The 13,270-nt window shown below is 55.2% G+C and overlaps 1 protein-coding gene across 2 annotated transcripts in view; it reads left to right on the top strand.

Annotated features, from left to right (window-relative positions):
- Positions 1 to 12,985, top strand: part of PRPF6 (pre-mRNA processing factor 6) — a 47,372-nt gene extending 34,387 nt beyond the window's left edge. Inside the window, exons 13-21 of one of the 2 annotated variants that reach the window (XM_039479446.2) lie at positions 1,936 to 2,057; positions 4,043 to 4,181; positions 5,474 to 5,593; positions 5,864 to 6,040; positions 6,524 to 6,657; positions 7,381 to 7,472; positions 8,994 to 9,108; positions 11,893 to 12,019; positions 12,716 to 12,985. In XM_039479446.2, the coding sequence (XP_039335380.1) occupies positions 1,936 to 2,057; positions 4,043 to 4,181; positions 5,474 to 5,593; positions 5,864 to 6,040; positions 6,524 to 6,657; positions 7,381 to 7,472; positions 8,994 to 9,108; positions 11,893 to 12,019; positions 12,716 to 12,868 (1,179 nt within the window). In that variant the 3' untranslated portion in view covers positions 12,869 to 12,985. Of the gene's footprint in view, positions 1 to 1,935; positions 2,058 to 4,042; positions 4,182 to 5,473; positions 5,594 to 5,863; positions 6,041 to 6,523; positions 6,658 to 7,380; positions 7,473 to 8,993; positions 9,109 to 11,755; positions 12,020 to 12,715 lie in introns of those variants that run through there. The other variant, XM_074406810.1, reaches the window with a different exon arrangement.
- Positions 12,986 to 13,270: the final 285 nt, after the last annotated feature.

Here is a 13,270-nt window from a genome sequence, read left to right on the forward strand (position 1 = left end):
GGTCAGGCTGGTCTCGATCTCCTGACCTAAGGGGATCTGCCTGCCTTGGCCTCGCAAGGTGCTGAGATTACAGGTGTGAGCCACTGCACCTGGCAACTATACCTAATTTTGTTGTTGTTGTTGTTGTTGTTGTTTTGTTTTTGAGACGGAGTTTCACTCTTGTCACCCAGGCTGGAGTGCAATGGCGCGATCTCGGCTCACCACAACCTCCGCCTCCTGGGTTCAGGCAATTCTCCTGCCTCAGCCTCCTGAGTAGCTGGGATTACAGGCACGTGCCACCATGCCCAGCCAATTTTTTGTATTTTTAGTAGAGACGGGGTTTCACCCTGTTGACCAGGATGGTCTCGATCTCTTGACCTCGTGATCCACCCGCCTCGGCCTTCCAAAGTGCTGGGATTACAGGCATGAGCCACCGCGCCCGGCAACTATACCTAATTTTTTTTTTTTTTTTTTTTTTTGGAGACGGAGTTTCGTTCTTGTTACCCAGGCTGGAGTACAATGGCGCGATCTCGGCTCACCGCAACCTCCGCCTCCTGGGTTCAGGCAATTCTCCTGCCTCAGCCTCCTGAGTAGCTGGGATTACAGGCACGCGCCACCATGGCCAGCTATTTTTTTTGTATTTTTAGTAGAGACGGGGTTTCACCATGTTGACCAAGATGGTCTCGATCTCTTGACCTTGTGATCCACCCGCCTCGGCCTCCCAAAGTGCTGGGATTACAGGCTTGAGCCACCGCGCCCGGCATCTATACCTAATTTTTAAAAAGGAAACCAATATGTGTGATCTGCAGTTACAGCGTGTGTGTGTGTGTGTGCGCGCGCGCGTGTACATGTGTGTATGCCTTGGCCACAGCTCTGTGCGTGTGTGTGTGCATGTGTGCATGTCTGGGCCACAGCCCTGTGTGTGTGTGTGTGTGTGTGCGCGCGCGCGTGCGTATGTCTTGGCCACCACCGTGTGTGTGCATGTGTGCATGTGTCTCAGCCACAGCTGTGCGTGCGTGTGTGTGTGTGTGCGTGCATGTGTGCATGTCTGGGCCACAGCCCTGTGTGTGCGCGCGTGCATATGTCTCAGCCACAGCCGTATGTGTGTGTGCGCATGTGTACGTGTGCCTCGGCCACAGCTGTGTGTGTGTGTGCACGCGTGTGTGTATGTGTACATATGCCTCGGCCACAGCTGTGTATGCATGTGTGTGCATGTGTACGTGTGCCTCGGCCACAGCTGTGTGTGTGCGCGCGCGTGTGCATGTGTGCGCATGTGTACATATGTCTTGGCCACAGCTGTGTGTGTGTGTATGTGTGTGTGCGCGCGCGCCCATGTGTGCACACCTCCGTCACCTGCAGCTTGTGCACCTCCTGCAGGCCAAGAGACCAGCAGGCAGCCCCATGTGTTCCTCTCTTGGTGTTCTTGCCCTCATCCTCTCGTTTGTCTCTTTCACATACGCTGGAGTAAGCATAGCTGTTTTTCAAAGTGCTTGTAATTCTGGAGTAAGAACTACGGTGTTTTCTGTGCCCCGAGTGTGGTTTCCTGGTCCTGGGTTGTGCAGTGGCATAATCTTGGCTCACTGCAGCCTCTACCTCCCAGATACAGGTAAATCTCCTGCCTTAGAATCCCGAATAGCTGGGATTACAGATACTTGCCACCACACTTGGCTAAGTTTTGTATTTTTAGCACAGATAGGGTTTTACCCTGTTGGCCAGGCTGGTCTCAAACTCCTGTCTTCAGATGATCTGCCCTCCTTGGCCTCCCAGTGTGCTGGGATTATATGCGTGAGCCACTGCGTCCGGCCTGGATTGTGGTTCTGATGAGATAAAACACTGTTGTACATCTTTTAGCAGATACCATCATTGAGAATTGTATGAAGCTGGGGAGGGCATCATGCCACTTGCTCTGTGGGTGGTGCTGGGCTGCCCATTCTCACGTCTGTTTCTCTGCTCTAGTGTGTGGCCCACAATGCCCTGGAGTGTGCACGTGCCATCTATGCCTACGCCCTGCAAGTGTTCCCCAGCAAGAAGAGTGTGTGGCTGCGTGCCGCGTACTTCGAGAAGAACCATGGCACTCGGTATGTGGTGGGGCCTGTCTGCCCCAGTGTGCTAATGGAACCTCCACCTCCATTTGTGTAGCCCTGAATTTAACCGTCTCATCTCTGCACATCCAGTACTGTACCAATTGGAGGCCTGGCCCTTTGGTGGTGATGAAGGTTTTAATGGCAATTGGGACTTTGCAACTGCATCCGTTTTTATAGCCCCTTCTGGGATAGGACTGTTACTGTTTTATAGTGGAGAAACCAAGGAATCCAGGAGGCCCATCCTGCCAAGTGTCCTGTAGCCTGAGGAGTGGCCAGGGTGTAGGCTTGAGGCTGGAGCCCGCGTGGCTCATGCCTGAGCACTGGTTGCAGCGGTGGGAGGGGCAGCATCTGGGCTCAGGCGGGCGTGTTTTCTTTCCATTGAAGATGTGCTGGCTTTGGATTTTGACTGTTTTTGTGCTTAGAGGAGGTCCTTGACAATTCTCTTTAAGCTGTACTCTTTTTGTTTTTTATTTTTTATTTTTTTGAGACGGAATTTTGCTCTTGTTACCCAGGCTGGAGTGCAATGGCGCGATCTCGGCTCACCACAACCTCCACCTCCTGGGTTCGGGCAATTCTCCTGCCTCAGCCTCCTGAGTAGCTGGGATTACAGGCACGTGCCACCATGCCCAGCTAATGTTTTGTATCTTTAGTAGAGACGGGGTTTCACCATGTTGACCAGGATGGTTTTGATCTCTTGACCTCGTGATCCACCCACCTCGGCCTCCCAAAATGCTGGGATTACAGGCATTAGCCACCGAGCCCGGCCCAACTGTGCTCTTTAATTGACAAAGTCTTTCAGGTCTGCTGTATTGGCTGTAAGTGCTGATTAAATTAGGCACTGCAGTTTATTGTTTTAAATGGGCAGCTCTCAAGGGCATTGGGCTTTCATCCCCACATACCCTCTGTCCGTCTTCTCCCAGATCCTCGGTGATGCTCCCTGTGCCGGGTGAGGACAGGCCCTGCTGGTTTCACTGGGGCTACAGTTGAGAAGGTTGAGCCATTGCGTCTTTCCTTTTCTGGTGTTATTGAATCTCAGTGTCTTCAGGGCATCTTTCCCTGTGTCCTCCTGAAGCCCTGGCCCTCTCAGACACCCACCAGCTGGTCTGGTGTTTTGGAGTGTTTGGAGATGTTTTGAAAGGCTCTCATGGTGCCCCTCTGTAGAAGGGCACCTGGAGCAGTCTAAGTGAAGAACAGGGCGGTGCCAGGTGTGGGCTGAGGTCTCAGCCTGGATGAACTGCTGCCTTCTCCCCCTGGGCACCGTGGGCAGTGCCCTCCTGCTGCCCTGCCTTCTCCCTCAGTGCAGGCTTGTGGGGATGAGGGGAGGCAGCAGTGCTGGGGAGCTGGTCCTCGGGGAGCATGGTTGCTTGGCCGGCCCTCCTCCACACAGTGTGATTGTGTGTGCTGACTTTGTCTTGCTGTTGTGTTCACTGAGGCCCAAATGGGTCATTGGTGCAAGATGATGCAACTGTGGGTGGCAGGCCAAACAAGAGTCCAGGGGCGTCAGGCCTGATACCCAGGGCTAGTGGTTTTGCTCGATAATGACCTAAAATCACTTTCTTCCTACGAGATCGTTCTTGCGGATGCCGGCAGAGTCCACCTGGGATCGTAGTCTTTATCGGTGGGTCTGGGTGTGCTTGTGCTCTGTGGCTCAAGATGAAAAGCCTCCCCTGTCACAGATGGAACTTACTGCTGCCTCCAGGACACACGGCTGTAAAAGGGTCTCTTGTGAAGTTCCTCTCTCCAGCTCTGCTATTTAAACAATGCATTGCTTTGTAGAACCCTTTTCAGTAGTTTATTTTAGAACCTTTATTGAGAGGAAAGATTTCCCCACACTCTCCCCATCATAAAATCTGGTCAATCATTTATAGCATCGAACTTTGGAGCAGTAACTGTCTTTCTGGCGCTAACGCCATGGCCGAGTGTGATGTGTGTTCTGGTTTATGGCCCTGACTCTGGTGCCCGTGGCCTCTGTCTTGCAGGGAGTCCCTGGAAGCACTCCTGCAGAGGGCTGTGGCCCACTGCCCCAAAGCGGAGGTGTTATGGCTCATGGGTGCCAAGTCCAAGTGGCTGGCAGGGGATGTGCCTGCAGCAAGGAGCATCCTGGCTCTGGCCTTCCAGGTGGGTGAGGGTCACCTGAGTGGTCAGGGGCTTGTGCACACAGGAGCTGACCTGGGTGCCAGCTGGGGCCTGAAAGAATCCTCCATACAATGTGGCATGTGCTGTGGTTGGGATTCCCTGGAGTCCCCCCCAGGAGTGGGGCCGTAAAGGGGCCTGAGAGGAGCAGGAAGGCAGCCCAACTGGCAGGTGCTTACCTCTTGGTCTCCCCACCCAGTGTGACCACGGGCTCAGTGTTTCAGAACATAGAGCACAGGGTTACACAGGGGCTGAGGGCACCCTTACATGAGTGGACGCATGCAGACAGCCTCACGGAGCCAGCCCTGAGGGTGCCTGGTTGCCATGAGGCGTGTGGGTTTTTTTAAGTATGTTGTTTTTATTGTCGCGTATGACACCCTAATACTTTATCACGATATGGTGTTAGTCAAATGGTTTTGCAGCATACTTTTTAATAAACTATAGAATGCTACAAATACTGTGGCTCAGGCTAACATCATAGAGTGTGCCCTTCCCTGAGTAAGCACCAAGAGAGGGGACTGGCCTGGGTCGAACTTTTTGCTCTCGGCTGCCTGTGTGAGATGGCATCACTCTGTGAGTAACTGCAGCGTCAGCTCCATCTGCCCGCTGTCTGCCGCCTGTCAGGTGGCTTTCCTAGCCCGTCATTTTGGCGCCGCTTTTCAGGTCTTCTGTGACATGGTCATCTTTCATGGTCAGTGGGTGGCTGTGCTGATTAGGGTTAGTCTGAGCACCAGCCCTGGGCAGGCTTTGAGGGCAGAGCCTGGGTGTCCACTGGACTCTGGGCTGTGTAAGGCTCCTTGGCCTGTGGGTGCCTTCTCCACATGCCAGCGGCACACTGGGGGTTCTGCGTCCTGCCCACATGGACCCACAAGGACAGGACAGCTGGCTTCCTTTCACCAAGCTCAGGGGAAGGAGGGAGGTTGGGTGTGGTGGGTCTACCGGTATAAAATGTGAGTGACCCATTCGGGGGCTTTGAGAGGGTGTGGGTGGATCCTGGATAAGATGGCCCTGCACCCACCCCCTTACTGCTCGCTTGAGTGCTTTGGAGGCCTCCCCACTGTACCAGAGTGAACATGGGCCTGCGTTCCAGGTGAGTCTGGATTCTTGGGCTGGAGTCTGCTCTGTCATCTCCTCCCTGGGAAGGGCTTGGACCAGACTAATCCTGCAGCAGAGCCAGGCCTGGCCAGGTTCCTCCTGCCTGCCTGCTTTTGATTAATCGAGTGAGCGCTGGTCCCTGTGTTCTGACCCCTCTTGACGTTGCTCTACTTGCCCTCCAGGCCAACCCCAACAGCGAGGAGATCTGGCTGGCGGCCGTGAAGCTGGAGTCTGAGAACGATGAGTACGAGCGGGCCCGGAGGCTGCTGGCCAAGGCGCGGAGCAGCGCCCCCACCGCCCGGGTTCGAGGGGCAGGCAGGGCTGGGCTGGGCTGTCGGGAGCGTCATGCACTTGGGTGGCGGTGGGAGTCAGATGACGGCAGGCAAACCAGGCCTCGGCACACGCTCATCTTTGTGATGTGAATTTAAATCATGCATTTATCCCCACCATTTGTGTACACAAACGGGCTGTGAAATCTTACAAAAGTACACACCGTACTGTAGGTAGCGGTGTTGAGGATGAGCGTACCGTGAAGCGTGTGCCCTGCGTGACCATGTGTGTCTGCCCCGCAGGTGTTCATGAAGTCTGTGAAGCTGGAGTGGGTGCAGGACAACATCAAGGCAGCACAGGACCTGTGCGAGGAGGCTCTGCGGCACTACGAGGACTTCCCCAAGCTGTGGATGATGAAGGGGCAGATCGAGGAGCAGAAGGAGCAGATGGAAGCGGCACGGGAGGCTTACAACCAGGGGGTACGTCTCTGCCTGCACCCGGGGCCGCCGCTGGCCCGGCGCTCATGGAACTGAGCCGCCTGGTGCAGGGCCATGGCCCTTCACCTCCAAGGAGAAGGCGGGGCTGGGGCGTTACAGCGGATGGAGCCGCTGGCCCTTCACCTCCAAGGAGAAGGGGGGGCTGGGGCGTTACAGCTGATGGAGCCGCTGGTCCCTTCACCGTCCTGTGCTTTTCCTTGCACAAAGCTGCGCACCTGCCCTCAGCAGTGCAGAATGTGGCACACCTGAAGTAAAGGCTGGTGTATACACACCTTTGTGCACAGGTACATAGCGCCGCTGCACACCTGTGAACCCACAAACACAGAGAGCATGGAGGGTGTTTTTCCGTGGACACAGGCCGCCCTGAGGCACTTGCTCAGCCACTGCAGATGAGAAGCTGGGCGTGGCTACGTCCCAGTTCTTCATAGGCACTGCCTGAGCTGCTCTCTCCCTTGTTGGCTGCAGTTGAAGAAGTGTCCCCACTCCACAGCCCTGTGGCTGCTGCTCTCTCGGCTGGAGGAGAAGATTGGGCAGCTGACTCGAGCACGGGCCATTCTGGAAAAGTCTCGTCTGAAGAACCCGAAGAACCCTGGACTGTGGTGAGTCCTGGTGGGTCTAGGCAGCCTGGGTGCTTGGCGCAGCTCACCCATCAGGTGGCCGTCCTTACCCAGCTGCGTGTGTGGAGTCGCTTGTGTGGCGTTTCCAGGCTCAGGAGCTTGGGGGCCGGTAGGTGCTGGCCGTGAAAAATCATGGTCCCTACCTTGGGAGAGTCCGGCCTCTAGATGGCTTAATGCAGTTTAATTTGTGCTCTGATGGAGGGGCCTGGGGGAGAGAGGGGTTAATGAAGGCTGGGGCGAAGGAAGCATGGATCCCGGAATGCTGACTCCATAGAGGAGGTGGCTGGAGGGCCCTGGAGGTGGGCAGGAGTCTGCCAGGTGCAGACTCTGTTCATGGAGGTGCAGCGTTCAGCTCAGGGCGACAGGGCTGGAGCACTGCAGGGCACTGCTGCAGATGGGCAGCTCCTGGGTGCCTCGGGCGGCCCTGGCTCTCCCAGGCTGGTCTTGATTGTTCTGGATGCCCTCACCTGCATCTGGACAGTGTCAGGATCTGAGGTCTTGCCTTGGGGCGTTTGCTGGTGGGGCTGGCAGGGATGTTGGCAGCAGTGCCTTGCTTCTCTGGTGGGTGAACTCTGCTGTGCAGGGACTGGAGTTTTTGCTGCTGTGACTGGGTCGAGAGCCCTTTCAGACGGGACTTCCCGGAAGCTCCCAGAATGTGTGCTGTCGGTAGATGGCTGTGGGACCTCCCGGGGCCTGTCTCCCCAGGTTGGAGTCTGTGCGGCTGGAGTACCGTGCGGGGCTGAAGAACATCGCAAACACGCTCATGGCCAAGGCGCTGCAGGAGTGCCCTAACTCCGGTAAGTGGGTGCTTCCTGCTTCTCACGTTCAGGAGGGCTGGCGCCTCCTGAGGGAGTGGGGCTTCGAGCTTCAGACAGACTGTATCAAAATGTTTTGTGTCAATCATTTCAGTCAAAAGATTCACCTGTACTTGGCCATTAAAACATTTTAATGAGGCCAGGTGCACTGACTCACGCCTGTAATCCCAGCACTTTGGGAGGCTGAGGTGGGCAGATCACCCGAGGTCAGGAGTTCAAGACCAGCCTGGCCAACATGGTGAAACCCCGTCTCTACTAAAATACAAAAATGAGCTGGGCGTGGTGGTGCATGTCTGTAATCCCAGCTACTCCGGAGGCTGAGGCAGGAGAATTGCTTGAACCCAGAAGGCAGAGGTTGCAGTGAGCTGAGATTGCACCACTGTACTCCAGCCTGGACAACAGAGTGAGACTCCATCTCAAAAAAAATTTTTTAAGAAATTATTTTATAATACTAAATGAATGTATTAAATTTATTTAATAAATACTTTAGAATAAAATATTTTTAAATTTTATCATTTTATGTCAAGTAATGCGTGTTCAGTGTGACATTTGCTGCACCAGCTGTAGGCCACTGCTGTTAGCTTGTAAATTACAGCTTGTGTTCTTGCACAAGACTATAAAGTCATGCTGTGCGTTCAGTTTTGTACCTTTTCTTCAAGCTAAACAGTTAGCGAGAAATTTTTATTTTGGTTGAATGTTCAAGAATGGTAGTTTTTAGTGGCATTTTGTAATTGGACATGTTAAATACGCTGCTCACCTGTTGACCGAATTGGACATTTAGATTTTCTCCAGTTTTTAATCTGATATTGCTTTGAGGTGACTATCTTTCTGTATGAATCTTTACAAACATTTCTGGTGGTTTTCTTATGGTATATATATATATATATGTATTTTTTTTTTTTTTTTTTTTTTTTTTTTTTTTGAGATGGAGTTTTGCTCTTGTCGCCCGGGCTAGAGTGCAACAGCTCGATCTTGGCACACTGCAGCCTCCGCCTCCCGGGTTCAAGTGATTCTCTTCCTACCTTATCCTCCTGAGTTGCTGGGATTACAGGTGTGTGCCACCATGCCCGGCTAATTTTTGTATTATTAGTAGAGATGGGTTTCACCACGTTGGTCAAGCTGGTCTTGAACTCCTGACTTCAGGTGATCCACCCTCCTTGGCCTCCCAAAGTGCTGGGATTACAGGCATGAGCCACAGTGCTCAGCCATTATAAATTCTTAAATGTGAAATTGTTGAGTCAGTAGGACCTTACAGGGTGTCAGTGTTTCCATCCCAGTCTCCCCCAGCAGGGGGTCCCTTCTGTGCCCTCGGGGCTGCCGTGGGTTTGGGTGAGCTGGAGCACTCATCCTTCACGGTTCTGCTCGCACAAGTTCTGTCAGCAGTGTGTGGGGGGCCCCCGCCGTGGTCTGAGGATGTCCCCAGGTGGAATCTCTGTAGATTGGGCACCTTTCTGGAACCAGAGGCAAGAGGCCGGCGTGCCGATCTTTGTTTCTGAATTTCAGGTATCCTGTGGTCTGAGGCCATCTTCCTGGAGGCGAGGCCCCAGAGGAAGACCAAGAGTGTGGATGCCCTGAAGAAGTGTGAGCATGACCCTCATGTGCTCCTGGCCGTGGCCAAGTGAGTGGGGCGTCATCATAAAGATGCCCAGCAGCAGGGTGGGCTCCCCCAATCCTCGGCTGCTGTTGCTTCTGCTGTGGTCTGGGGCAGGTGCCTTTGCTGGCAGAGACAAGCCTGAGGGTGCTGCTGCATCACCTGGCGTCTGCCCCAAAGCCAGTCTGGGGAAGAACAGAACAGAACAGCCAGTCTTTCTCTCCTCCCCCACTTCCCCCTCCTCCTCTCTCTCCCCCCTCCTTCCTCTCCCCCCTCCTTCCTCTCCCCCCTCCTTCCTCTCCCCCTCTCCCCCAGGGATCCCCTGGGTGTGGTTCAGCCCTTCCTCTGTTACAGCTTTTTCTAGGAGGCTGCTCTCTTTGTCTCTGCAATTTTTTTTTTTTTTGAGACGGAGTTTCGCTCTTGTTACCCAGGCTGGAGTGCAATGGCGCGATCTCGGCTCACAGCAACCTCCGCCTCCTGGGTTCAGGCAATTCTCCTGCCTCAGCCTCCTGAGTAGCTGGGATTACAGGCACGCGCCACCATGCCCAGCTACTTTTTTGTGTTTTTAGTAGAGACGGGGTTTCACCATGTTGACCAGGATGGTCTCGATCTCTTGACCTCGTGATCCACCCGCCTCGGCCTCCCAAAGTGCTGGGATTACAGGCTTGAGCCACCGCGCCCGGCCGTCTCTGCAGTTTTTTAGTTGATGCCTGCACAGGCCTGGGTTACAAGATAGATTTGCCGAGGCCCACGTGGAATTTTAAGTGGTGAGCAAAGCCCCTTTGGACAAGAAGCTTTCTGTTGGGGCAAGAAATCGCTTTCAGCTCTGTGACCCCGTAAATAATCCAGAGCTGGGGATTTGAGCCTGATTTGTTTTCTGGAGGCTGTCTCAGGAGACATGGTGTCAAGGAGCGACCTCATACCATATGGTTCACACTGGTGTGCTGGTTGCTGGGTTGGAGACTCTGGGGACGCCACCCCTTGAACCTTACAGGCAGCAGCATGTGGCGTGGTGCAGAGTGTGCAGACTCTGTGTGCACGTGGGCAAAGGCCTGCCAGGTGTGGGCACAGTGGGCAGCTCAGGACCATCCTGACCCAGAGTCTCTGCTTCCTTCTAGAAAGAGGAGGGTAGCCCAAAAAGGAGATGGGTGTGAGTACGGGCCGGGGGGCTGGGAAGTGGCCGTGCGGTGGTGAAGGAGTTCTTGGAAGAACCCTGGGCTTCTGAGCCTGCAGCTGGGGACGTCTGCTCACCTGGCAGAGGTGGTGTGTCTGGCTCCAGCAGCTCATGTGCCCCACTTCCCCTCCACCTGCCCTGCCACGGGTCATGCAGAAACAGCAGCCTTCTAGTGCCGTCTCTTGGTTCTCTCCATCCCTTCTCCCCAGCGCTGGGTGGCAGTGGTGCTTGGTCTCCAGACGTCTGGGTGCTGCACTGCATTGCTGCCTGTGGGGCACCTTCTCTCCCCTGCCCGTAGGCCCCTGACGAATGAGAAGGGCTTCCCACAGGGAGGCTTGTGTCTGCCTGGTCCTGTGCGTCCACCTCCCAGAGTGACTTCTGGGTGACACTCTGATAGGGAAGCCATAAAACCCCATAAAAGGCTTTGCTAAAGTAAATAAGTCACTCCTTGCTATTCCCAAGCCAGTGTTCTGTGTGTCTGCTATCTGGGTTTGTGTTCTTTAAATCACAGTTTATCTAACACCAGGCAATTAAGAATACCACAAGGCTTAAAAAACAATCAGGTTATCAGAGTGTGAAATTATTCCGTTTGGCAACCCAGACGAACCCACACAGCTGCCTGGAGTGGAGGTTCCTCAAGTGGGCTCTTGTCTTCGATGCCTCTGGCTCTGGGGGAGGGGACCCTGAGGAGAAGGTGGCAGCAGCACAGTCCCAGGCCTGCCAGCTCACCCGGCAGCCAGCTCCCGCCATCCTTTCTCGAGCGGTGGGCGGGGGTGCCATGTACATTCTCACCTGGCCTCTTAATAGTCCAGTGTGGACCTTTTCGGTCCTGGTTTTCAGGTGTTCGTGTGTCTGGCAGGCACGGTGGTGTGAGGGCTGTGGGCTGCAGGCCCAGGCCCTGGCGCTGCCCGGAGCCCATGTTCTCAGTGCTCACTGGGGTTGCTGCTGGAGGCCGGGTGGGGCAGGATGATCCAGCAGGTGTCTCAGGGAGGAGCTGAAACTGTGTAATTTACTCTCATCAAAGTTGTAATTCAATTACTTGTCAGGTTTAGTTTCATCTCCTTACATTTGACCCTGATTTTAAGGATTTTGAAGCTCTTTCTCTGTGTGAATTTTTTGTTTTAAGAAACAACTTGGGCCAGACATGGTGGCTCAGACCTGTAATCCCGGCACTTGGGGAGGCCGAGGTGGGCGGATCACGAGGTCAGAAATTCGAGACCAGCCTGACCAACACGGTGCAACCCCGTCTCTACTAAAAATACAGAAATGAGCCGGGTGTGGTGGTGGCACCTGTAGTCCCAGCTACTCGGGAGGCTGAGACAGGAGAATCGCTTGAATCCGAGAGGCAGAGGTTCCAGTGAGCCGAGATCGCGCCACTGCACTCCAGCCTGGTGACAGAGCGAGACGAGACTCCGTCTCAAAACAAAACAAAAAAAAGAATTTGGTTAGACCTGTGAAGGACGGCTTCAAGTTAATGATCTGGGGTAATTTCCTCATCAGCCCAGGCCCTGCTCCTCCGGCCTTCCTGAGTGGGCTGCCGTGTCAGGAATGAGGCCGATGGCCCTGGAGCCCTTCCCCTGCCCAGGGCACCCTCCTGCAGCCACTCATTCTGGGTGCCCACCCGTCTTCCGGAACAGGCTGTTTTGGAGTGAGCGGAAGATCACCAAGGCCAGGGAGTGGTTCCACCGCACTGTGAAGATCGACTCCGACCTGGGCGACGCCTGGGCCTTCTTCTACAAGTTTGAGCTGCAGCATGGCACTGAGGTGAGGCCTCTGGGACTGTGGCGGGGAGCTCTGCCACCCCTGGGGGCTCCAGGAGGTGGCCAAGGCCAGCGTGACTCTGCCCAGGTTGGGAGGATAGACAGGGTGGGTGGGGCACGGAACCCTCGAGACCTCCCTGTGAGGCAGTCTTTGCCTCTACGTCGTTTTCTGGTTATGGCCTGACAGCCCCACACCCTGGAATTGAGGTGCCCGGTCCCTTGGAGTGGCCTGTCTGCCGGCGCATTTTCACAAGTTATTTGTTGGCTAGAGCCTGTGCTCACCTTAGGATTGGGAGTGGAGTTGGCCTTTCTCTTGGGGCTGAGCCTGGGTGTGGCCTCGACAGCAGCTCCCTCTGCTTCCACTTGCCCCCCTGGAGCCAAGCGTCATCAGAGCTGTGCTGGAGGGCAGGCAGTCTATCCTGGTCCTCCCTGGAAGGTGGTGCCAGCCCATGTGAAGCCTGACTCCTTGTTTGGAGAAGGCAGACGTGAGCACTTGTGCGAGACACAGAATTGGGAGTCCATGCTCCTCAGGAGGAGCTCCTTTGAGGAACACACTTGGAAGAGCTTTGCCTTCTGGTGCAGGGCCTGTGCCCCCTTGCCCGCCAGTTGGGGTCGGTACTGCCAGAGCCAGGTCTGCCTGGGGGCAGGTGGGGACTGGCCTGGGAGGGCCCTTGCCTGAAGTGCCCTGTGGTCCCACCAGGAGCAGCAGGAGGAGGTGAGGAAGCGCTGTGAGAGCGCGGAGCCCCGGCACGGGGAGCTGTGGTGCGCCGTGTCCAAGGACATCGCCAACTGGCAGAAGAAGATTGGGGAGGTCCTTAGGCTGGTGGCCGGCCGCATCAAGAACACCTTCTGATTGGCTGGTCTCCATGGACCGGGCTTGGGCTGCACTGGGGAGGGCATGTGGAGGCCTCTGGGCTGTGTCCTCCTCCGTTATCATCCTCCATTAAAAGTTTTTATGTCTTGTGTCAGAGCGGGTGGCCTGCTGGTTTTCTCTGGGGTTCTTCTCTGGCTCCTGCTTCTGCTGCCTCAGTTGGGCCTGTCCCGGCCTGTCCCATGCTGTCCTGGGGTGGTTGGGATCGCCCTTGCTTGGGCAGAAGCCTCTTGCAGACAGCTGGTATCTCTCAGAGGACACACTGGAGGTGCCGGGGTTCCCCAAGGTCGTGGAGAAGGTGGTGGGGTGCAGATGTTCCGGGTGAAAGCCATGTGTGCGGACAGCTGGAGACGGTGGGGACCGAGCTGTGTGCAGGCCAAGGTG

This window comes from Saimiri boliviensis, chromosome 9 (genome assembly GCF_048565385.1).
Source record: "Saimiri boliviensis isolate mSaiBol1 chromosome 9, mSaiBol1.pri, whole genome shotgun sequence".
NCBI lineage: Eukaryota > Metazoa > Chordata > Mammalia > Primates > Cebidae > Saimiri > Saimiri boliviensis.